Source organism: Desarmillaria tabescens (genome assembly GCF_030435595.1).
Source record: "Desarmillaria tabescens strain CCBAS 213 chromosome Unknown EV420scaffold_53, whole genome shotgun sequence".
NCBI lineage: Eukaryota > Fungi > Basidiomycota > Agaricomycetes > Agaricales > Physalacriaceae > Desarmillaria > Desarmillaria tabescens.
This window is the reverse complement of record NW_026848352.1, coordinates 24,620-49,164: the sequence shown is the minus strand read 5'-3', so window position 1 is coordinate 49,164 and position 24,545 is coordinate 24,620. Positions and strand designations below refer to the sequence as shown.

At 48.1% G+C, this 24,545-nt stretch overlaps 7 protein-coding genes across 7 annotated transcripts; 3 read left to right on the top strand and 4 right to left on the bottom strand.

Annotated features, from left to right (window-relative positions):
* Positions 1–196: 196 nt before the first annotated feature.
* On the bottom strand, positions 197–2,325 carry EV420DRAFT_1573743 (uncharacterized protein). Its single transcript, XM_060474390.1, is given in 7 exon segments — positions 197–891; positions 917–977; positions 997–1,073; positions 1,120–1,342; positions 1,371–1,479; positions 1,508–2,081; positions 2,133–2,325. The coding sequence occupies 6 exon segments, from the start codon at positions 2,074–2,076 to the stop codon at positions 290–292; spliced, it is 1,641 nt and encodes a 546-aa protein (XP_060325162.1). The 5' UTR covers positions 2,077–2,081; positions 2,133–2,325; the 3' UTR covers positions 197–289.
* Positions 2,193–3,222, bottom strand: EV420DRAFT_1721882 (uncharacterized protein). Its single transcript, XM_060479770.1, has one exon. It carries the CDS (start codon positions 2,897–2,899, stop codon positions 2,309–2,311), a length of 591 nt encoding a protein of 196 aa, XP_060325161.1. The 5' UTR covers positions 2,900–3,222; the 3' UTR covers positions 2,193–2,308.
* A 4,508-nt stretch (positions 3,223–7,730) lies between these two features.
* EV420DRAFT_992925 (uncharacterized protein) lies at positions 7,731–8,516 on the top strand. The gene is made up of 4 exons (XM_060484271.1): positions 7,731–8,048; positions 8,096–8,264; positions 8,316–8,431; positions 8,484–8,516. The coding sequence occupies exons 1-3, from the start codon at positions 7,840–7,842 to the stop codon at positions 8,427–8,429; spliced, it is 492 nt and encodes a 163-aa protein (XP_060325160.1). The 5' UTR covers positions 7,731–7,839; the 3' UTR covers positions 8,430–8,431; positions 8,484–8,516.
* Positions 8,517–12,899: 4,383 nt separating this feature from the next.
* On the top strand, positions 12,900–15,256 carry EV420DRAFT_1648693 (uncharacterized protein; the record flags this gene model as incomplete). Its single annotated transcript, XM_060478208.1, has 9 exons — positions 12,900–12,971; positions 13,029–13,220; positions 13,271–13,347; positions 13,402–13,484; positions 13,537–13,676; positions 13,730–13,818; positions 13,881–14,841; positions 14,892–15,100; positions 15,151–15,256. The coding sequence occupies 9 exons, from the start codon at positions 12,900–12,902 to the stop codon at positions 15,254–15,256; spliced, it is 1,929 nt and encodes a 642-aa protein (XP_060325159.1).
* Positions 15,257–18,158: 2,902 nt separating this feature from the next.
* Positions 18,159–19,445, top strand: EV420DRAFT_1484550 (uncharacterized protein; the record flags this gene model as incomplete). Its single annotated transcript, XM_060470092.1, has 6 exons — positions 18,159–18,255; positions 18,315–18,524; positions 18,574–18,683; positions 18,737–18,859; positions 18,911–19,039; positions 19,086–19,445. The coding sequence occupies 6 exons, from the start codon at positions 18,159–18,161 to the stop codon at positions 19,443–19,445; spliced, it is 1,029 nt and encodes a 342-aa protein (XP_060325158.1).
* A 2,640-nt stretch (positions 19,446–22,085) lies between these two features.
* On the bottom strand, positions 22,086–22,768 carry EV420DRAFT_1648691 (uncharacterized protein; the record flags this gene model as incomplete). Its single annotated transcript, XM_060478207.1, has 4 exons — positions 22,086–22,139; positions 22,188–22,376; positions 22,422–22,617; positions 22,668–22,768. 4 exons carry the CDS (start codon positions 22,766–22,768, stop codon positions 22,086–22,088), a joined length of 540 nt encoding a protein of 179 aa, XP_060325157.1.
* A 448-nt stretch (positions 22,769–23,216) lies between these two features.
* EV420DRAFT_1751735 (uncharacterized protein) lies at positions 23,217–24,523 on the bottom strand (the record flags this gene model as incomplete). The annotated part of the gene is made up of 5 exons (XM_060480379.1): positions 24,212–24,523; positions 23,938–23,996; positions 23,758–23,782; positions 23,473–23,657; positions 23,217–23,412 (listed from the first exon to the last, which is right to left on the bottom strand). Exons 1-5 carry the CDS (start codon positions 24,476–24,478, stop codon positions 23,217–23,219), a joined length of 732 nt encoding a protein of 243 aa, XP_060325156.1. The 5' UTR covers positions 24,479–24,523.
* Positions 24,524–24,545: the final 22 nt, after the last annotated feature.

The following is a 24,545-nucleotide window of genomic DNA, read 5'->3' as shown; positions in this document are numbered from 1 at the left end:
TGGTGTTTCTAGACGCCGTCTAGTAGGTATGTTTCTCGCAAAGTCCGATACCGGCAGCCGTAGGATGCATGGATATACGTGCACTGTATTATCGCTGATACGTTGAAAGGCCTAAATCGATTTATACAATATGCCTCTAGGGTGCGGTTTGATGTTATTTCGACCCATTTCCAGCTAAGGGGCGTTGTAGTATCCGCCGCCTCCTGAAGCTGGTATAAACCGGGCTTACCATATTATTGCACTGCTCATCCACGCGCAAATAGTATTTCATAGTTACAGTGATTAAGTACTACCAATTATCACATGAAATGAGCGTGTCGTAGATTTCACAGCGTAAGCCATCTCTAATCCACTGGTCTATATCAACAAATGTTGACCTGAGGCTGTATTTGATACGGGTGTAATGCACGAGACGACTAGAGTCACCGATTATCTCTACAGACCGCAGACGTGTCACATCTGAACACCCTTCCTCAAGAATCCACCGTGAGCGAATCATATCAACAAGCTGAGGCAACCCAACTTGTTCAGCATTGCTCAGCCTGATCGTGTGTAAACGTGGCATGTTTATGTCACCGGAATGATTCAAGGTGAGCGCGGCAATGATTTCTGGTGTGATGGCATCTCTGTTCAGTTGGGAAAGTTTGAGCTCCTCCAGAGTGGGAGTTGTCCGAATGATGTGCAGTAAATCGGCTGAATCGATGTAACCGCGCATGAAACATAGCTGAGTGAGCGGGGGTAGGGAACGATGGATAAGACCACAGGCTGCAGAGAATGTAATATCAAACTCCGCTGAATGGAATGGGCATACGATGTCGAGTTTCAGCAGCTGGGGTAAGGTTAACCTGTCCATGATCTGCGGCATCACTGTCAGCGGCTCCATAGTTGTCCCTGGCGTTCGGCCAAAGATGCAGACTACGATAGTTCCGGTAAAGGGAAGGAAATACGGCATTATGGGAAAGCGGCGCAATGAGCTGCTGGCTGACAGTCTTGCACGCAGAACCGTAAGTTTACAAGTCGTTCCAGCATGTGAATGTGAATTGATACATCAGAAGCGGCGGATGCGAGAGTATCTGCACATATAATCATTGATCTGGTGCCAAGGGAGCGAAAAAACACTTGGATCTATGATATCGACACATGCCAGATTGCGCAAGCTTGGGCAAAACGCAAAGGAGTCTGAGCGGCGCGCAATCCCGTTTCCGTCTGTGGAGAGGAGGAAAAGTGTATGCAACGACGGAAGAGAAAGCTGCAAAGATGGGATAGACTGAAGCAGCCTTGAGGGAAGATTGAACCGAAGATACTGAATTCTTCTTGAGAATGAATGAAGCATCATAACGAGCTGAGAAGGGATTACGTTGATGTCAGACCCTAGATTTAGGGGTAGAAATAGTAATTGTCAATGAATGATTCCCTGAGCGATCCATTCGTCGTCCAAGCTTCCGGACGTAGCGATTAGCGTTCACACCGAAATTCGAGCTGGTGGATGAAGATTTCTATATCTGACCAAACGCTTGGGGAGTTAAGCAGCACGTTCCTCCATTTGGAGCATACACCTTCGATCGCCCAAAGGGAGTCCTCCGGCGGATGAAAGTCCCAACCATGGTTAGCAAACGTAGTGGGTGTGCCCCAAGCTGCCTGCAGGGACTTCGACGGTTCGATAGTATGTCGAAATATCTGTATCCATACCTCGGGTGGGACATGCCGGATAGGGCTAAGAAGGGACTTCCATATAAGGATCTCCGCTGGAATCTGTAGACGTTCTTGTCGTAGAGCGAGCATCCTCTGCTTAGATGTGGCGATGATCTGTTCCATATCGAGTATAGTTTTCATCAGCACTGATTCCTCCTCGTCGATACAATCCATCCGCCTTTCGCACGAGGAGACGATGGTCCTCAGCGTGTCTGCTTCCTCTTCGGTCGGCGCTTCGTTGGAAAATTTCAAATGCGCAACATCGGCTTTGGCAGAAGCGTAGTCAATTGAGTGAGGGGATGTATCGTGATAGAGGGAGGTTAAGAGAAAGTGATTAGGGCAATCGCACCCTGTACAAGGGGAAAGCTCGATAACGGAAGGCATGGCTGCTGGAAAGAATTTGGGTCAGGACGATTATATAGATGACGACGACGACTCACAAGTATCTCGGGAAATTTTTTACAGAGTTGTACCTTTGACCTGGAATGTGCAATGATGGTGGGGAGAAAAGGTAATGACAGCTGTGGGAGTCTAGGATCAGATGACCCTTTAGAGGCATCAGGCATCATGCATCATGCATCAGGGTGCGCATTTTAGGAACCTTGACTAGCGAATCTCAACGAGACTTTTCATCGTACGCCCTGTCGCAGTGCGCGAACAGCTGGAACGGGTTATATTTGCAACTCAAGTGCGTAAATACACAGTGCGTCACAGGGACGACGATGGTAAACGGCAGATGTGTCCTGGAATCCAAGAAGTGACATTGGGATGACGGCTGGCGAAAAAGAGTGCATATTAAGCAAGGGATGCCGCCGTCCTGATTACTAAAACACTTGACTTTCCGTCCGACCCATCCAACAAAACCTCTGTAATCGTCATTTGACCTTGTTGTCATTGCATTGATAATGAAAGCTTGCCCGACGAAACAAAACAGCCACTCTGTGCCATGCCTTGATGCGTATCCTCCCTGGTTGAGGGCAGAGCCCCATGCAAAACATGGCGTAGGATTAGATAAAAGGCCATTTCCTAAGTCGAAACTGAGAGATTGAAGGCACTGGGCTAGCGGCTGTCCAGGTGGGCGGTGATTATAAAGCCGACGCATCGACACCATCGGAGGAAGAACTTTGAGAAACCGTCGCGAAGTCAGTCGGAGACCGAGTGGCAGGCGGGATGAGAGAGCTGAAAACACGAAACAACGTCCTCGCATTGCATTCCAACAAGAGTAAGAAATATGATTGTGTGCTGAAATGCCATGGCCACTAAGAATTCTCGTGTCGCGATCCAAGCAGGAAACAACAAGACCACAATTCGGTTAAGGTAGGGTGATCGCGGGCGGGACATGGAGAAAGCCAGTGACTTGTACGGTATCATAGCAGCTCCGTGGGCTTCTGGTGAGCGTGATGAGCCCTCTCGGCTCTGCGACGGAAGGATTGCGAATGGTAGAGCGAAGAATTCGTTGTGGAAGATGGCAATGTCCTCTGATACTGGATGGAACCGCGCTTGGGATATCTTGTCATGAAATGAAGACATCGCGTCGCTGGACGAGGAGTTCCATGGAAGACAAAATAAATCTTCTGAATGAACGCGCGCATAAGCATCATCTGGAATGACATCTAGTAGGCAGAATTTCTTACATCAAGACTAGTTAGTGGAGGATGCCGAAGAACATCCCGTATCACCGAAAGTGATCTGGTTTCAAAGTTCAGAAGGCAAGTAGAAATCTTAGAATGGTTACACTTACTTGCTGCGAAGCCTCTATTTCATGTTTGCCCGTCAGAGCAATCGACTTTGCATGTAACGTTCACATCTCTCGGTACTCTGGAGGGCAGGTCTGGAGGGCAGGCGAAACATCGCTCGCTTGAGAAGATCCCGTCGTTGAGTGACGCTGTTCCACATCGCAGGTTTTAGCCTCAGAAAAACTCCTTGTACCCTCCGTAGATGGAATCACGGCTGAAGAAGAGGAGAAAGATGAGTCAGACGAAGGCGAGAAAACGAGCAAAGAACTCACGGAGTTGATACATCTTCTCTCCCTCGCCGAACTTCACACGCAATTATGCATAGCGCGGAGCATGGCCAGATGAAAGACTCCGTCATCTTGAACAACGCCAGTCCTGGACCACTCGACTGTTTCGACCGGTGCTAGCGTGACAGTTGTCGCAGGAATGAGAGATCGCCGCGTACGTGATTGCGATGCTGAAGTCGGCACCTGCTCTTGTCGCCGGTAGATGTTTCACAGTGTTCAGCATCTCCAACAAGTGCAGAACGAAGGAAAGATTGATTGAACTGGCGGGCATATATCCGGCGGCAATTCCAGGCGGCTCATATCTGTGAGCTCTACCGGCTTAGCAGTGGATTGAGGAAGAATGCTGGAGAATGTTAATCGACAGTCATACGGATACTGGAACAAGGTCAGATTGGAGTAAAGAGAGCATTCGAAGAGAGAATTTACTTCAGATAACCTTATGCTCTCCCTTTCAGTGCATACTTTCATTTTCCGTGACACTCGCACAACGGTAGCATGTCTTGCACCGGTAGAAGCTGCCACGTTGATATCGCTCTCCCCGGGAAAGAAGTGTGGCGCGGTAGGTTACATCGAAAGTCATCGCCTTGTTACTCGCCACCCCTCAGGGGAGAAAGTAGTAAATATGCTGTGATGGCGGTTGCGCTAGGGAGCCGATAAACACGACAAGCATAGCACAATAGAGAATTCGCTCACAAAGAGATACATTCTGTAGGTTGTGTCCTTTTCTGCTTCCTTATTGTTGTCTAGGATCGGCCATCGTGTCCGAAGGCGCATATAGCCAGCTTCATAACCGTCAATAAGCCGTGCTCCTCGTCTCGAGCAACGTCATCCAGTTCTTGCACATTATATAGAGGTATGGCATTTGAGGTTGGTAGCATGTCGGTAGGTACTGGGGGTCCGAGCGAAAATGGCTGCTCCTAGCGGTACCGAGCTACTCGACATCCTCGTGTACTGTCACATCATCGCAACGGGGCTACTAAATCGGTGAGTGCAGCCAATGCAACAGGGAGAAAAGAACGCACGACAATCATTTCCACCGGCCAAGTCGTCCATCTCGTGTGGGTATAATGACCTTTACTCACTACCAGCTTCAGCCTCTAAGCTCACTGTCCAGTACTACGCGTTTCCAGGTGGTCACGATGAAGTATAGCTATGGTCACGACGGTAATGCCGAACGAACGAACAATAAGGTTTGCTTCTTCTGCATTTTCTTGAACCGTAAGGCTGGCAAGGAGCCAACGAATGGCAAGTCAGGTGCCATTACCTGGCGTGTAGAGCGACATAGGCATAAAATGGAATTCGCGCTGGTTGCACAGAAGGAGGAAGTGTACTAGGGAGAGGGCGCAATCGGCACAACCTTCGTAGCCACGTGGCTCGGCCATTCCCGTATATAATTTTAAATAGAAACTATTTCGCACACTTCTGTTTACTTCGACATCAGAGTCCCTTAGGTGCAGTTATCCCGGGCTCGAGTCCTTACGAGAGTTTTTTGAATCATGGAAATATTGGCTCTCCTTCGTGTTTCTGAAAGGATCAAGATGACCCTTCCCATCCAGAATTCCCAATCGCCGACCAAGGACGACTACGACTCGGAGTTCTACCCAACGCTTGCCCAATCTATCATCGCGGTCTATTCCCTGTAGCTCAAATTAGGTATTCCTTGCCAGTATGCTGATCCCGCCGTATGTCCAATAAGAATTAATAACGATGCAAAATTTCTTAGGTTGATTCTTGATTGCTTGCGGAGACTCCCGCCTAAGCGGATGCAGGGTACGGACGGAAAGTTGTAAAATCGGTAGTAGATTGTCTGCAGAAATATTGTGGGAAGCTCTCGAGAGACATCAGTGAGTTCTCCGCCTGTTCACTTCATTTTGGCCTGTATATAACATGTTCCTAGCACCTTTTTAATATGCTGTATGATCAATCAATGCTCCCCGCGACCCGAATCCACGGTCCCAACTCCCCTTCACGCCGGGAAGGATGCATGACAACCCCCAGTCCTCGACGAGGAAGTATCCGCAGATTCGGCCGCCACCACACAGTTGTAGAGGACGATATATTGGCACAAAGACTTGTCTTGTATAAATTTCATTGATTTACCCGTTCAACCTTCTCTCCTCTGCCTCAGTGACCACATTCAGGGCGAAGAAACGTCGCGGTAATATCTTTGTAGAATCGTAACCTTCCGGTCAATGCCCACTATTACTCCTTCGCTTTGTCTTCATCTGCTGCTCCAATCCAGGCTGAGCGTATAAACCACAAAGAGACACGACTGTTATAATTCAAATTGCAACTAGTCTGTAGTCATAGTTCCTCATGGTATCCAGCTGCGACTAAAGATCGTCAACTTCAACTTGTCAACCACCGTTAAGCGGTCTGCTCTCTGTCCGGCTCATTGGCGCACGGTGCCGGAGCGCGCTCCTGCGTTGACGGCGATCGCAATAGATATTCCCCAAACATGAATATTCTCGTCCCGTTCTGTGACACCGTGAGTAGTCAGATTATCCCCAAAATTCCCATCGTCACAAATGAAAGCCAATAGAAATCTTCACGAAAACTGCTGATGATTGGTCCGATTGTAAATCGGTGCTAAACGGTACACTTCTAATGGTACTCCTGGCAGATGACCCGTCCGCTGGGTGCGCCGGTCGTAATACGATGGACAATAATTGGTATCGAGATAACATATCTAGAGCTTCGTTGAGTATAACAAAAGGAATTCACTGTTATCACAAAGCTCGGGCATATTTCGTTCTGCTTAGGACTTAATCCAGGACGCCCAAGCGTAGTTTGCTCGGACCGACGCATTCCTGCTTGGAGGCCCTGGCCCGAAATAGTTTCTTATCGGTAGCATCATTAAAACTGGAAACGTGGCACAGAAGCCTTAGGCTGAGAAGCAGGGGGGATACCCCCTCTGTCAGATAAGCTATAATTACAATAATAGGCAGGCAAATCAGACGGCATTACGGGAGCGGGCTTCTCCGACGGCCTAGCGCCGTCTCGTAGGCGCTTGAACAAGAACGTGCCACCCAGTGGTATCTGGTCCATAGACAGACTAAGCTAGAAAAAATATGTTCTATGAAAAGCCGTAGTTGTTCTGAACGTGCTGCCTCAGAAACTCCAGCCATAGTGTCGTTCTTCACTGGTCATTAGACACAGGGGGCAGGTGGCGCGGGCGGCCCCGGTATCTGTGGGGCACTCCCAGGCTCCAGCTCGGGCTTGACGGCCTGACTCTACCCCTGGCCTAGCCTGGGGGTAGTCCGAGAAGGTGCCATTTCTTGGGAAAATAAATGTATTGAAGAAGTTTAATCTAACAGCTAGAAAATTTCCAGTGCGCGGCATAGATTTTGCTTCCATTACTAGTACACACAAAAGGAAATATTTGCCGAACTTCTTCGCTGCTTTCTCCACGTCTAGTACACCATTGGACCGCATATTTTATTTTTGAGACGTTCCCGACGATCCCTAATTCGAGGCCGCCCCGTGAATAGCCTATGTGACCAAGACTTCTTTGTTTACTGAGGTTCAAATCACAATCAAACGTAATGGTACAGGATTGGACGATACTAGGTTCCTGGACTGAGAGCTCTGGGAGCCTCCTCTCAAAGCTCTTTGAGATGAAACTGAGACGAAAGATAAACCAACCTGCGGTGAGAAAACCTGGAACAGTCGTTCAGATATGGCCAGCCCCAGAGAAAGCAAAACCTGATTGTTGTACACACTCTGCAACCGGCAGAGGCCTAAGCGCAATCTCAAGAATATGTAGTTTAACCACTTCGAGAAGTATCCCTTCATGACCAGGAATCTCCCTCCAAGATATGGCCCCAAATTTCGCGTTCTCCCAGGATAATTTTACACCATATCATGGCCTCAGATTGGTCGATCCATAGCCCTTGTGACAGCATCGCTGTGCTGCATGTACGTGTACCAATCACATCCGTGTAGTATGTGGACACGGGGTTTAGCCCAGGGGAAATGCCCAAATGCAGCCTTGTCACGGTAAAACCTGCTAATGAGCACTAATAGGTATATTTATTTAAGAACGGTGGGGGAAGGTACCCTAAACTGCAACCTTCAATGGAATCCGATCTCCCCGCGATCAACCCCGGAATACAGTGATAGTGATGTTCACCTCCGCCGTCTTACAGTCCGTCGGGGCTGGGACGAAGGAATACACAATTGTGTATTCTATCCTATTTTATTTTATTTTTATCCACCCACTTGTCTCCCCGAGCAAATCCATAAGACGGCTCAAGATCGCCGTCGACGAAACTAGTGCGCTCTTTAATGAGCACCGTGACGTGCTAATCACAGAAGAGATTAAGCTGACGGAGTACGCTGGTTTTCCTCCCTGATGACCTTCCTCTCATTGAGTTTCAGATTGCGAGCGGATATGTTAACACTAATCAGAGAAGATCTTGAGGTGTCACGACGAATTTCTATTACCAGCGTGCACAGTTTAATGATCTTTGCATCCGAAAAGAAGAATACCTGGAAAAAAGCGCATCAATACCACAGGGACATCGGTGAATTGAGGGCAAGAATGGAGGTACGGCGTTGAACAAAGGAATGCACTATACTCACATCACACGATCTACAGATCATGCTACTCAAGGATGCAGAAGAAAATGAACGGCGACTAGTTGAACGCCAAAAGGTTTCTCGGCAAGGTATATTCACACGTGCAAGGCAGTCCTTCTATACCATTATGTGAAAGTGAGTGAGCAGATGAATTTGTGACCTGGATAGACACTAACTATTATCCCAGCTATAAAACACCAAAATGTACTGTCAATGTAAGCTGCAGGACTTAAATTTCCTCCTCGTACGGTCGGCTAGCCCGCTCTCGTTATCGCCTCTGAATCGCCTTTGTCTACGAAATGATCTCTAGGTACTTGTGTTAGCTTCAATTCTTTCTTATATGATGTCGATGTACCTGTCCAATATTTGTGTACCTGAAATAGTATTCCTTTTCCTTGATCCACCAACGCTTGCCAATTCATGTATGCACATTACAAGGTAACGCGTCCCGCACAGAGCAGAATTCATATCATAGAAATCGCATTGTGACTCCGTCCAACACTAGCCTCATCTTTCTAGGGGAGAATAGAGGGCGCTATGTTGCAAGGCATTCCTGTTCTGGTCAAAGACGGGCTCTCATGCCGTGCTGGCCCTAGAAAACGACTGAGCGATACGTACCTTAAAAGATAAAGAATTACTCACAAAGGTAGATATAACTGGCTACATCGTTCGTCACTCTGTACCAGTCTGATATTTCTGCCATCGCTGTGGCATCCAGACACGCATATTTCCAATCTCAAAGTGTCTCTATGCCCCATCCAGCATGCAAGACAGCGAATTTGAGAAGACACCTCACGTCATCCAACCATCCATTTCCTATACATCGTCGTCCTTTTCCGCTCACCGCACTGTCAAATATAGACTGTATGCGTTCAAGATAACTAGCAATCTAGTAGTGTAGCGCCGGGGCTTGCTCTGGCTCGACCTTCAAGGACTGGTCAAACGGTGCCGCATCGTCTGAGGTCCAAAATATTTGTGATCCTATATCAAGGTACACGGATCCGGTACGCAAAGAAAGGAAGGTATTGTGAAGCAGCGGAGCCGATGCCTAATATCCTATGAACATGACAAATGAAGGAGAGTATGAAAAGGGCGTACGAATAATCCGTGTTCTTTAAGGAGTGAAAGTCTGTCATATGCATATATCCACGCCCACTCTCCTTCAGCGCCTTCTCGCCTGCCCTATTCACATGTTGTATTCCTTCTTTTTCACAGTAGTCACCTAGCATAAAGTGGACATTATTGCGATGATGCAGACTCGATGAGCGCTAATAGTCCAGCGCTATTTTGTTTCGAGTAGTACGCTGTATACTGGAGCCAGAGCATGCCGGAAACGAAATAGTGGCGATAGCCTAGGAAATCGTCACACTGTTATGGGCGGATGGCGGTCGAGGATTGGCCCGAAAATGCAAAGATCAGGTATGCGCTGTTGTTTGGATTACGCCCCAAATAGTCACCAGTCAATATCAAAAAAACTGAATCTTAGCGACGGACAGCACTGGAGCAAGTCGCGTATGATGAAAGACGGAAACAAGGGGCGCGGCGCGAGACCACGTGACTTGGTTGCCCGAATTGTAGATCCAAATGGGTCCCTTCCTCAAATCGACTTTGACGTTCCTCGGCAAAAAGTTAGGGCTTCCTCGGGAGGCTTACTTTCCACTTTCTTGTCTTGCCATGCAATAGTCTTTTTCCTACCGATATTCTCAAATCGTCAGCATACTCGCTGCTCGGACTTCTGCAGTCCAACACCACCAACAATCCAGCCAATAGGTTACCTCGACGCTCGACGGCGATGTTTGCGCCCTAGACAATATCCTGTACCTATGAAGAAGAGTTTATCATGCTGACGAAGCTGACCGGAAGTCCTCGGTATGTGTCATTGATTGGTTCTTGTTATGTTTTCACTTTTTGCAGCTGGCCAGTCAGATATCGTCGAAAAGCGGCAATAGGCGTAATACCTTAACGAGAGCTTCCGGAAGACCATATACTTTTACGGGTGCCCTTACGACTGCCATAAGATCGACTTTGGCACCGCAAAGTCCATCTTCATCGAGACGATATGCGAAGATTTACCAGCGGTACGATTATGGTAGAATTGTTGGCAGTTTACCAATGGGGTGTGTTACGCTTCTCTGTGGTATTCTTTCCCTCTCTGACTATTTGGTCTTCACTTAGCGCTCATCTCGCTATCGTATGCCGACATAAGACTACGACGCCTCTGAATCGTATCAATAGCAGAATTGTGACGTGAATACCATCCTAGATAGGCTATGAGGCTTTCGATATTTTAAGCAAGGTAACGGGAAAATAGTACAATGATCGGTCGCTTCATCTAATCCTCGCCATTAGATCAGCTCGTCACCAGGTTATACTCCAGCTCGATATCTCATATATCCAAACTGCCCCCGAAATTCTGCACCCTTCTCCTCGCTGAATACTGCTGTTTTCTCTCTCATTCTATCCTCACCAATCGCAATATGCTGTCCCATGAACTCGAAAAGCATTTTTGTTCTATCTTTGTAAGAATGATTTCCCTTCCCACGCCAGCTCTTCACTCTCGAGATATCACGAATCCCGCCGCGATCTACTGCTCTGCGAGCCATCATTCTCCTTCATAAATACTACTCATCTCCATGCTCCGTCGGCGCTTACGGTCTCTTCTCTGTCTGCATCGAGAATGTTTTGTTAACGACAAATACATGGACCCACGGCCATTGGTATCGGTATCGGTATAGAGCAGTCGCTTGTCTTGGCCGGACGATGGAAAACGGCGTAGCTCAGCAATAGGCGTGAGACACACCTCCACCGTATCTGTGGTCTATCGAAGCGCGAAAGCGACAGTCTCTTGCCAGCATTTCGTCGGATACCTCAAACAAGGTTTGATTGGACGAGTTCCGTTGGTGGTCCATCAATTGTCAGCAGTCTGAATGGAATGTGAAAATACGATTTGGATCAGTAAGTTGTCTTCTTAAATCGATATCGATATCATTCTTATTGGCATTTCCAGGTAATCGGTTTAGGAGCCTAGATAATTCAGAATTCGCTATCAGGGCGCTAGATCAATCTCCGGCAGTGTTACATCAACGGTGGGGTAGGACAAAGTTCTTCTTTGGGCCGGAACATATCAAGTGAACCTCGGTTGTCTTTGGCTGCGTTGGAATCTTAAATGAGTGCAATACTTATTTTCCCTATCTGAGCTGGCCGTCCCTCGCAATCACAGCCCTAACGGATGCCGAATAGCTCTGACAGGCATTACTGTGAGGGTGTTTTAGGCGCTACACCTGTCTATGCTGTACACCTATTCGGCCCAGCCGGATGTCACGCATACTAGGTTCGAATGTAGGGAACAGGTTAAAAAGGCCAAAGAGATTATTCTCTTGCGACCGCGCTTGGCCGGCTCGCAGAGTCGTAATACCTCTCCATTATTTAATTACGGCTCACAATCCGAACGGAGAAATTGGGCATACATACCTAGTGGAGGCGAACGTGCAAGCCTCGGACGTGGCAGAGCTCGAGCCAGGGCAGTGTGCGCTTGTAGGCGCATCATGAACTACGTGTGTGTCCGACCGTTTTGAGATTGTAATACATTCCCAATTCGCAAGCCGCGATGATGCCTGGGGTCTATGCCGCAACCGGAAGTACTGTGTTGTGCGAGGTACGGTTTGTTCAGGTTTCGTTACTATTCACTAACACTACAGTTTTGAAGTGTAACGACCCGTGAGAGGTACCCGCGGTGTCAAATCCTCGTTCCCTTCTTGTCTAATATAGTATGGCATACAGAGGTAACGGACGACGGCGACTAGCTCTACCGAGCAATCAGTTGCGCCGGAGTTCACTGCATACATCTGGCACCGCCTTCTTCAACCTCCGGATGAGGCCTATGTTCCCTGCCTGCTATCCTATACCTTGACCTCCTGCTCGTTTGGAAAGTCGTTATCATTCGCTCTCCGACCCTGATAAATGGGAACCAATCACGTTTGCATCACGTAGCGGAGGTTTGTCTTGGTCCTCTCCCGAATGTATTGACTGTAATCTACATCTATGCTAGTGTGATGATGAAGTGAGTCACAGTCTTCCTTCGTAAATACTAGGACCGTTGCGATCACGTTTTGGGATCAAACGAGGCGCATGGTGCCATCCATCTGGGGTTCCAGCAGAGAGCACGGCAGCATCGTTGTTCTGGTGATTAACTTCTCAAAAGCACCGGCGGAGCTGATATGTGATCGGCATAGTCCATTGGTGCAATAAGCAGCGACAATATCAACAGAACTCTTGAAATGGTTACTCAAGACTGGCTGGGTCGTGTGTATTCGAAAGTTGGAGCTTGAAGATACGCAGTTGACCCATTCGAATGCTATCACCGGACGAATCATCGAGCGAGACCTAACCTCGATTGAGTCATACCGCCGTGATCCCCGAGGGAGCTTGAACGGCGTGGCGCAGTAGCTACTATGGTCAGGAGAAAGTTCCGAGTACCCAAAATAAAGGCCCACACGAAGCTTTGAACCTGTCCCGTGTTACGTCTGAACACGTGTCTCTAGGTATTTAATAGCAGCGCGCTTAATTGCTCTGTTCTTCTACCGCGACCTACCAGCACTCAGCGATGGCACCACGACGTCCTCGTGTAGGCAAGCTCCAAGGGATCCTATCCATGCCCGTTGAGATGTGGCTCGAAGTAAGTCTCCATCTCATACAGCATTTCCGTTCGGCGCTTAACTCTCCTCGCTTGTAGATCTTGAGCTTCCTCAGCCCACAAGACGTCCTACAACTCGCACGATCCTCGAAGGATCTTCGCTCGATATTCATGAGTCGGTCGTCGATCGCTATCTGGAAGGCTGCACGCAGAACGGTGGAATGTCCTCCCCCGATATCTGGTTTCTCAGAGCCGGCATGGGCAAATCTGTTGTTCATGAATACTTGCAATGTACGTCCAGCTTAGTCATTCAGCTACTATTTCATCAGAAATATGGCTAGTTTTGCTGTAAGAGCGTCATCCGCCACATCGACTTTGTGTTTCGAACTCGAATATGTTCAAAATGCTCTCGCAAGCAGTAAAGTATTCGGTTCACTTCTTTTTGCAGTAGGACTCATATGTCTCTACATAGTGTTGTGACTAATCCAGAACTAGCCGACTATGATGCTCAGTTGCCCTTGATCATGACGCTCTTACCTACCAAAGCGTGGCCAAGTAAGTTCACGTTTTCGCTGACCAATAGAACGGATGTTAAATGAACCAACAGCCCGACGGGTAGGATATCTACCCATTCAATTTCTGCGGGAAGAATTCGAGGCCGTCCAGGCTCAGTTTCTTTTTCTTCCAGAAGTGATGAAGGAGGAGTACCGTCGGGAAAGACAAAGATATGTCGAGGAAGTGTCTAGTGTACGTATTCGCCACACTCTGGTTCATCTTTGTATGACCATATCCAAAATTAGTTTGTACCCATCGGCAAAGCATGGTGTCGAAAGATGGAAGACGAGCACCAAGCAGAGCTTAAGCAGGTGAAGGCGGCTAGGGCATCCGCGTAAGTGCATTATACAATTTACTCGCTACTCTCCCGGATAAGGGCCCCATTTCAGCATAAAGGAAAGGCTGGGAAGCACTCGGTTACGGAAAGGCTTTCGATTATCCCGGTTTTTCATTCGACTTTCGCTACCACCGTCTCGTTAGGCAGCCGAGAGTCCTTACACCACAAGGTGAGATTTCTCGTCATCACCTTACGGAACGACGTTCGTTAGTAGTTAAAACAGGCTGGTCCAAGATATCTAATACCCTCATTCTGCTTGCAAAAGACGCAAGCGAGAAACAGATACACCAGGAGCGCGTATCTCAAGTTCGTGAACGTATCCTTGTGTCCCGAGCATGTGCACGTCAGGGCCACCGTCGTTCTATGCAGACCGCCCTTAAGCACACTTCTGTCGTTGAAGTTCGCTTGGCCCTCGCTTGGTCTGTTTTCGAGACATTTTTCCCGCCTGGATCACCCTACGCCACTACCATTCCTTCTCCCATGGATTTCTGTACCTTCCGCACAGTCAGAAATATACTCGACCTTCCTGACGATGTCACCGTCGATGACCAGAGCTTCGTGCCTCTTCTAGGACTCTTCCATCAACAATGGATGGAATGCACACACAACGATCTCATCAGGATCTCTGTAAATTCGAGCGACTTGGAGTCCATGGAGCAAAAGGTTTCCTTCCTTCAACTGGCTCGGAACGTGTTTGTCTGTCGAGTATGCGTAACTCGTGCCGAGTTGTTCTACCCAGAGGTGTTGGCACACGAGTGTTGTACGCGCACATCAAATCCTCCGCAAACGGTCCTCTCAGAGTTGGATCGGAGGTGTGCGTGGAATTCGAATTGCTTGTCTCGACACGATACCTTAACATCTTTCATGCCAACTTTGATACGGGCAGTCGGTCTTGATCCAGAAATAGCGACCGTACGGGATATCGATGCTTTGGAGTGCTACTATCACTGTCTCATCTGCCAGAGGTTGAGTCCTTGTTCCGGGGGCTTCAAGAATATATATGGATGGCGCTCCTTTGTGGTCATTCCGCTTATTTTATTGACTGCGTAGGCTAATATTCATGTTTTCAGATTCAACACATAGATGGCTGGCATTACTATACGCAGGTAGGAATCACCCCTTCTTACCCTGAAGATTTCGAGATCCTGCCGTCAGAAAGCATTGAATCCGATCCCTCCAATGGCGTGCAGCTTGACCCGTCTCGTTGGCGATGCGTGCATTGTCGGGAACTTCTCGGACCAACGCACTTTGATGCAATTCGAGAACATCTGTCCAATAAGTAGGTTGCATTCCTAGGAGCCATACTTTTATATCTAAAAGATTCATCAGACATTACGTCCTTGAACCGACTATCGAAGTAGATTATTATGAGGACTTCGGGATATGTCACGCGAGCTTCAGGGCGAAAGCCAAGATAGGGACAAAATACGAATAAATTGACTTGCTCATTCACTCCACGTTATTTATTTACATCGTAGGTAGCTCAAGTGAATTACACCAGGCCAGTGGTTAGGTGTATTTCTGAAGGTTTCGAAGACATGTATAAACAAATTGTCCCCCGGGAGACCCCGCAACAGACTGTAGACATCATGGTTCTGTTCAGGAGCGGCGAGCACCGACGAGTCGACAATTAATAAAAATCATTTCCCATTAGTACAGTAGTGAATGCCCTCGGAATCGAACTGAGATCATAGGTCCGCATATACCACGATGCCAAGACACCCTAGCAACTGGAAGGGTCTATCCAAGCTTTGTCCTTCCTTCGAAACGTGATTTTGGATTTGCTAGGAATGCATATCATAATTCATGATAGCCGACACAATGACTGGAAAGGGCTGTACACATAAACGGATAAAGACTGCCATCCCGACAGTCCGAGGCGGGTCTCTACTATCCAAAAGTCCACCGTATTGATTCCGCCGTCGAGACGTCGACGGAAGGAGATTCTTAGCAGAGACGCAGCTGACAGTGGATGGAAACTGTACTTGAAGTACCGTCACCACCGGGACTTGAACGTTCACCCTCGCGCTAACTAGTAGCCTTGAACACAAAATAAGCGATGCTGAGAAGCATTTAGCCCGACGAGGGTGCGAGAAAACGGACAAAGACTCGCAGAAGCCATGAAACGCTTTCCGTCGGTCCCTAAAAACGTGTTCTTCCTCGGCGAGGGTGGAAGTTCACGTGAGCCTGGGGTAGGGTAGGACGAAGGATACCCTACCCTCTCAAACGTTGTCATCGCATCCTTGCGAAATCAGACGGGTATCTCAAAGGTACACGCAGGGGGAGTTGGCTGAGGCTGGGACTTCAGTTGACGGACATGCTGGAACCTCCGGCAGGGCGCATATATTCATCAAGCAATCATAACCATGATGGGACTACTAGAACAACGTCTAATCATGAGTCAGAAAGTAGTTGAAAGGGTATATCAATATTTACTTATGATCTTTCCTCTCGAAATGACACCTCCCGACGCCTTGGCAATTCTTGCGCTTCAAGAAATAGACGCTCGGCTCGTACGCTCGCTATTGAGGTATAGATAGCCGTCGTGGAAAGAAATACCTGGCATATCGACAGGTAGGTGCTGGACGAAGGAAAACGGCGAGTGACATGCTCCGTATCGCGCGCTGAGCTCGAGAGCACACGCATCCTTTGGCAGTAGTTTTAGAGGTGAGATAAATGCAGAGCGCGGTACTAGGAAACAAACTAACAGGACGGCCATAAAGAGGTTGAAATTTTACTCACGGCGAAGTTGATACTATCGGCTGTATCGCACGTCTCTTTCTCGTCGGCTACTATGGCATCCAAAATGCATATAGTAAGCCTTTCCTGTCTGCATGCTCCTTCTCATTCGAAGTATCGCGCTTCATACAATGCACGGAATGTAGCAGGAAAGAGACAGTCGCTATATGCGTTGGGGCACCGTATCCCACTATAGGCCCTACATGTTCACCGCTGGATAATACTAGCAGGAACACAATGGTCTGAAGTGGCAGCTGGCGCGCGCGTCCGGTGAAAGAGAGCATCGAGAAGGATATTGTTTCGTCATCGTCAATAGTAGTACACCGGGCTCCGTCATATCGGATTTCTGGAAGGTGGATGTATATTATAACGCTGCAAAGTCAATGAGCACGACAAACGAAAAACGGAACGAAAAGCACGCACGAGGAATCTGAGCTTTTTTCCCCGCCTTGAGTATACACATCGTTCCCATACAGCAATCTCTCTTACACCTTCAATGCTAGCCCTGTTTTCCGCTCGGCCGTCTCGCCATGAAGGTATCGATCAGGAAACGATAACGAGAGACGAAGACGCGGCCGAACGAGGTGGCAGTCCAGAGGCAACCGGTCTGAATCCGTTTCTTGTTAATTGTATCCCTCCTTCGAGACCCGGGGAAGGCTAGTAGCGAAAATGGGAAAAATGGCGCTAGCCCATGAAGTTGAAGTGCCTAGCTATTGTCGGTCGAGGATAGGCCGAGGTACCAAAAAACCAGGTGCGAACGTATTGTTATCTGTGAAGTCGACACGACGTGTGAGCGACGAAATTGGTTTCTCAGCGACAGACGGTGCAGGAGAAAGTCGTGCATGGTGGAGTGAGGAAAGAAATTCAAACATTGAGAAGACTCAGCGGCACGCAGTCACGTGGCATGATTGGTCCGAGCTATGGATCCACATGGGTCCCTTCTTCCATTTTGACAATCACCGGCAAACAAATAGAGCTTCTTCCCGGGCCCTCGTTTTCTTCTTTGTTCCTTCTGTCTGCTTGCAATGATACTCTTATGGATATCCCCAGAATGGAGGACGTCCGCTTTTTGAATTGCGGCTACCGCTGCTGAGGTCCGATAATCCTGGCCTACTTCTCCAACAATGAGACCAGCAGGCAACGAGTTCTGTTACAAAGGCGAGAATGACAGATTTACATCTACCAAAATGATTGCAAGGCCTAGGTGTGTATTATGACTTCGTCTTCATTTCACTTTTCCACTAAAGGTTAGCCAGATATCCACGACGAGCGGCACAAGGCACAGCATATCGACAGCATGCTCCGCAATGAATGTAGGCTTTAAATACTTCAACTGACCACGCTATAGCCTATAATCGCCTATCATGGCTTTGTAAAATTGATAACGGTGTGCATCGTCACTGGCCGCCGGCGAGCATGATCCTTGGGAGTCATTATCGGCAAAATCCAGGTATGTGCATTTATCTGTGTCCTTTATTGGTGTCTAAAGACTTGTCTTCGCTAAGCAATTCTGTATCTTGTTTTTGTTGACGATGGGACCCGACTCACGCGCTGAGTCACGCGACTGAAAAACTTTTTCCGTCTGCACCCCTATACCAATGACGACCACCTCCCATATTCTGTCTGCCAAGTCTTTGCAATACGACAACGATACGTTTATTTTCTCAAACACAGTACCTAGTGTACTAGTCGTAGGTAGGTCCATCAATTCATTTTCTCCCGACAATTTTCAAAAACTCAACGCCCCTATTCAGCATTCAATCAACGACTCATACCCCTCACCAGTGCCCTCGTACATCGATGGATGTCACTCCTGGATCCATTCACCGCGCCTTTTTGCCTTTTCCCCGTCACTGTACACAGGATAGGTATCATGGCATACGGTGTACGCCGCAGTGGTCCCCCTATCCCTGAGCAATCGACAGACCCGCTACCCCCAGGTGATTACGGCTGGTATCTATCCAGTAAGTCTTGTGTCTCTATCTCACAATGTTTCTAACATGGCTTCCCCAGACAGATGGGAACACCGATGTCTTCCCGAAGCTGCTTCAAGCATCAGGCCTAAGTCTTTCCTGACTATGAAACAGACCGCTTCTGGTGGCCATTGCGATCCAGAAAAGATGGTAAAATTCGTCGCGTCTGCACGTCTTCGGCTGGCTGACGGCTCTTCACACAGTTTGATGTCATACCGGAAGTGGCGCACGCGGTCATGGAGAGAGATCGACAACGGTGCTTTATCACTGGCTCTGAGGCGAACACAGAGCTAGTATGGATTTTTACACCATATTATACTCGCATAGTAAGGCTCCTGTCGGAGAATATGCGTACTAGTTCTTACCTATCTTTGCAGACCCATCACAGCGACCCTCTTGCTGTATTCGCTACACCAGCAGAATTCGAAACAGCACCAAATGCGGCCTTCCTGCATAAGGATCTCGTTCCGTTCTTCTTGGACAACGCATTTAGCGTCGATGTTGACGTGCGTGATTTTTTCCTTGATACTCTCATCGCTCATCCAGTTCTAGGATAACCACCGTGTCGTATTATTTCGCAATATTGGTCCCGCTCAATCGCTGTTACCATCCCACCTCACAATAACAAACGGACCAGACGACTATTACCTCAGGGAACATTTCCGGCTATCACTCAGAGTGAACCTTCTAGACTGTGACATTCGCAAACAGTACCCGAACGGGGCCATTTTTGAGATGATGGGTGAGCTTGGCGTGGATTACGACGATCCCGAGATGGAAGCTATCGTACCTCTGAGCGATCCACGGTGGCACACTGTGCTAGGTCAGGCTATCTTGGAGGACATCATAGAGACGGGTGCCGCTGCAAAGTACAGGCCTTGCGATGATGAAGATGTGGAAGAGACGGATTGAATTGTAACGAGCTCTGACATACAATACAGTTTGGGAATTCATATGCTAAACTCGCGTTGATTAACCGTTCTTCTCTCAATTTATCGCCTCCCTCCGATTTATTTGATCAGGCACAACCTCCGAAGATGTTACATCCGGACCAAGTTACAGCATCACGGCGCCAATCCGAACTTGACATCAAATTACCATGATGTCCATTTCCGTCGACGTCGCTGACGTCGTAGGCGAAATACGTGAAATAGTCAGCTCAATCAGGGAGCGCGGTGGGGCGCAGAAAGAGAAGCGGAAGACAGCATAATTATTGGTTTACAGGGCGCTCTCGCTTCATCCAGCGCTCGAGAGCACGAATCCGCCTATGGGGATGCTCGCTGACGTCGACTAGTAAGTATCACGAACTATGAAACTATCCTTCGTGGTGACTGAGTCCTTTGCTTTCGTTTCTTGCTATTTGCCTCGTTCAGTTCGCTTCCTGCTGTACTAAAAAGATGCTGCTATATCAAAGATCGTGCTACTCTGCATTGATGAAGTGTTTGTTCCCGTGCTGTCATGCAATGTGGTAATATGATTATCTTCCAAGATATGGTGAAGAGGCGCGATTAAAGGAAGTACTTGCTTGCATCGTCAGACGATTTTAGGCAGCCATATCGTAAACTTTAGCCAAGGGTTCTGAATCCCCGTAGCTCGTTTGGGCGCCGACGGTCAAATTTTTTTCTCAGCTGCTTAGTACAAGTGAATATACATGCACATAAACCTCAAGAGCCGTGAACACTTATGAGAAAATCCGAGGCTAATAGTCTGGAGCTAAGCGCTAAGCCTTGACGCTTGTCATAGGCGGCTGTACGAACGACTGGACGAATGAGTCGACGCATATCGACCTTATTCGGTCTCTGCCTAGCGCCGGTCGTTGCTAGAAGATATCAAGAAAGATGCGCGCCTTGGTATTAGTTATCTAAACTACGCTTCAGCATGTGTTCGAGTCTGTAAAAATATATCTCATCTGACCGTCATACAGTTTCTCCGCATTATACATATTTCTTATTCGCTCGTGCTGGTGTTTTCCTTGCAATTTTCCAGATCAGCATCTAGCCTGAGACTGTCGACGGTCTGCATGTCAATAGGGTTACGCAGGCTGAAGCGCTGACCGGTCAGTAGACGAATGATGATGATCCCAGTAACCCGACCTTCTGAATCTTTACTGAGTGTTAGCAAGCTCTGCTGCTGCCTACACGGATGGCAATCCGCTCAAAGAATTTTGATAAATGAACGCTCGCGACATGTCACATTTCATGTGTATAAAACTGTCACGCGCCGTAGATGCTGCCGCTGTACCAGCGGATCTTTGGACGATCCATCAGCCCGCTGCTATCAACGATGGAAGGCGCATTACCCGTTACCGGCAGTAGTCCGTCTTACGGTCTGCCTTTCACGTAATTCTCTTCCATACACCCGACTGGAGCTTCCCTTTCATGTTGATTTTCTGGGCCCCGAATGCTCCGAAACGCTAGCGACTGAATTAGCCACGCTAAAGTGTGTACTCGGAATTAAGATATCCACTCGGACATTGTCATATGGCAACCATTAGGAGCAAAGGGCTGATAATCGCAATAGCCATGGGTAGAAAATCCTTTGTTTTACGTTGGTAGCCTGTCAAAATAACTTTAAGGGCTCCCGAAGACAGGTGATCGTACGTATTACTCGCAGATCAATTCTCATCGAAGCCTGAAAGGATGTCGAAGAAAAGAACCAGATTGCCGTGGAATTACTAGAACAATATCAGACCGTGAATCAGGAGGTGCGTTCGAAAGGTTACCTCGCGTGAAGGAGTCTAAGGCCGCTCCTCTCACGGCAATCTCTCTCCTGTCGAATCTACGCCTCCAGATGGTCGCGATCCTGCGCGGTATTGTTACCTCTCATGCCCCAAGACGTTCATATATTTGCCCCTAGATCCTAGATAGTTGCCGTGGGAAGGAAAACGGAGAATATTGGCGAGTAGGGGGCAGATGGAGGAAGCAGGAACTGATATCCTGGAATTCAAGCACCATGCAAACTGGTCTCGGAAAGTTACCCGTCAACTTGTAGTGACTTTCGTGAGGTGACCGATGTGCATGATGCTAGGGAACGAATGAACACGGCGAACATAAATGGGACAAACTTTTACTTACAGCGAGGTTCATACTGCGTTATTGCCTTCTTTCTTATCGTCTACGATGGTACACAAACATGTATACGGCAACCCTTTCCTGTCTCCAGGCCGCGCTTCTCCTCATCCAAAGCATGAAGCTTCATACAGTGCACGCTTAGATTATAGCAACGAAAAGATGTCTCGTCATCTTGAGAAGTATCGTCCTATGATGGCACAAGATATCTGCCATGGCACGATACAAGCAGAGCCATGATAGTGTGAAGTCGGAGTCGGCCAGCACTGGGGTCTGGGTGAAAACGAGTGCTGCGGGATGATCGCTTGCTAACCAACCCTACGGAATATCCCGGTCCTGCACTAAGCTATATGGCATCTGATACCGCAGAGAACGAAATGATGGCCGGAGCCAAAAAAAATCGTCAATGGCTGATGGCGGTTGAATATTGGACGAGGTCACAAAAAGTGACTTGAGTTGGGAGTTGGGTTTCGAAGGTTATTCGCTATCCAGTTGTGATTCTTTCTAACGAGATAAATGTCGGGCGCGGGCGCGGGAGCTAGGAACTAATGAACACGATGAAAAGGAAGGATAAAATTATACTCACAGCGAGCTTCATGCCATCGGGTGCATCGCGCATCTCTTCGTCATCTAATATTTTAAGGGTCAGGCATATAGCCACCTTCAACCCTTGTTCTTCCCATCTAGGATCTGCTTTCTTGCAGAGTGTTACAAGAAACACGCCTGGCCCTCCAGTAGTGACATCCTTCCAGTACGTCGTGCTCGCTGGTGTATGCTGGTATCACTGTACAGGCTCTCATAGTCACCGCAGGATGGATACAGATATAAATGGGATCTTGCAACTACGAAACGAGCGACCGTCGAGCATTTGAGTGAGACCGAGCGTCGAGAGGGTTAATGAACTATCGTCGGGTGCCCCGACGCTATGGATAATTTTGGTCTTGCATCGAACGACATGGAAATAGGGTTTCCTGGGGTGCGGCGGCATTTCTGGGGAATTGAGCCAGATACCGGAACTGTAAAATTAATGAGGACGAGGTCGAGAGACCGAGTGGAAAGGACGCACGAGTCATATGGTTTCTTCGTTGCATCCAGAAATCTCTCTTCCATCCCTTCAATACCAAACAGATTCTTTTCATCGTCCAAAGTGATTGCTGTAAAATTCATGTTGATAAGGCAAAGGATGACTGAGCGATATACAGACACTGACTGAGTAAGCAACGAAGGGGCGGCCAGCGAGTTTCTCTCCGACGATATGCGGTCTGCTAGAACCGTGAAGGGTCGACAGCCAAAAGGCGAAAAATGGCGCTAGCTTCTGAAATTGAAGTGCCGCTGGCTATTATCGAGGATAGGCCAGGGTACCAAAAAAGGGCCAGGTATGTATCGTTACCCAGCCAGTAAAGACGATGTATGAGCAACGAGAATGATTCTCGTCCACAGACAGAACTGGAACGAGTCGTGATGGTGAAAGAAGAAAAGCGAAGAGGCAGCGTGGCCACGTGGCTTTGTTGATCTATTTGTGGATCCAAATGGGTCCCTCCTTCCGCTTTGTCAGTCATCAGCAAATGTGCAGGGCTACTTCCTGGAGCTTTCGCTCCTCTTCTCTTTCATTTATCTATCCTGCGACAATGGTCTCTTCCTTGTTGATGTCCTCAGAATATTGGACGTTCGCCTTTTGAGCGTCAGTGGCTGCGCCACCGATAATCCACTGGCCTCCTTCATGTTGCTCATCTATAATAATACCTGCGCCCAATAGGATCCCTAGTAATACTTTGGAAGAGTTTAACGTGATAGCCAATGCGGTCACAAGGCTTACTAGGTGTGTATTATCAGTTCATCTTTGTTTTGTTTCCACTTTAACCTACGGTTACCTGACTGGCCAGATATTCTCGACATGCGGCAACAACCGCAAGATATCGACCACTAGTGCCAGCAAAAATGTCAAATTATGGCTACTCCTTCCGGCCTCCCTATGATCTGCCTTGGGCCCACAACAGCTGTTCGCCACCATCGCCCGAGGATTTAACTGCATCACGACCTTGGAAGTCTGGGACCACTGGTTGTTGATATAATCATGCACGTTCATCTATCTATGTCTTTCGCTAATAACTGGATTAAGAAGGATATTCAATATTATTCATGTCTCAGTCGCTAACCTCGCATTCGATTATTCGGTAACACCTGTGACCAACGACCATTCGACCAAGCATCAACTTGGTCCACCTCGACCACTCATCTGCGCTGGCCCTCTTCTCCTTCCAACCAGAATTCGGAAGTTATGTTTGACGGCCTCGATTGTTATGTCCACTGGTGTTGTCCTTTGCGAAGGACCTTACCTGTGCAGTGGTGCTCGGTTGTTACGTCCACAGGTGGTGTCCTTTGCGAAGGATCTCACCTGTGCAGTGGTACTTGGTTGTTATGTCTGCTGGTGGTCTCCTTTGCGAAGGATCTCACCAGTCTAGTGGTACTCGGTGTTTCGTTCGCAGGCAGTCTCTTTTTCGAAGGAGCTTGCCTGCTTCGTTGTTCTTGGTTCCCGTTTCATCGCTTTATGGGCTAAGGCTCGAGCATCGCTGCAGGCACGCTATAGCGGACCTCGTTTGTTATGCTCACCTGATGCTTGCATTCCGTTCCTACAGTCTGTAGTTCTTCATTTCTTGGTGGATGATTTGTATGCTCCCATTGCACTCGATATCTTCTCATTGCTGCTGACTTGTAACTTTCCATACACCCCATGGTCCATGCACCACGTCTCACTTTCCCGTTACGTATTTCACATTTGTTCACATGTTCTTTCACCGTCATTACTGACGCACATGTCTGATGAGCCATTTCATAACGCTCCTCCTTTTGGACAGCAGTGATTCTTAAAGGAGTCATACACTGCACCGAATTTTCGACGTATACGCCAATGCTAACTGGTTCTCCGTGCTCGATCGTGCTTTGT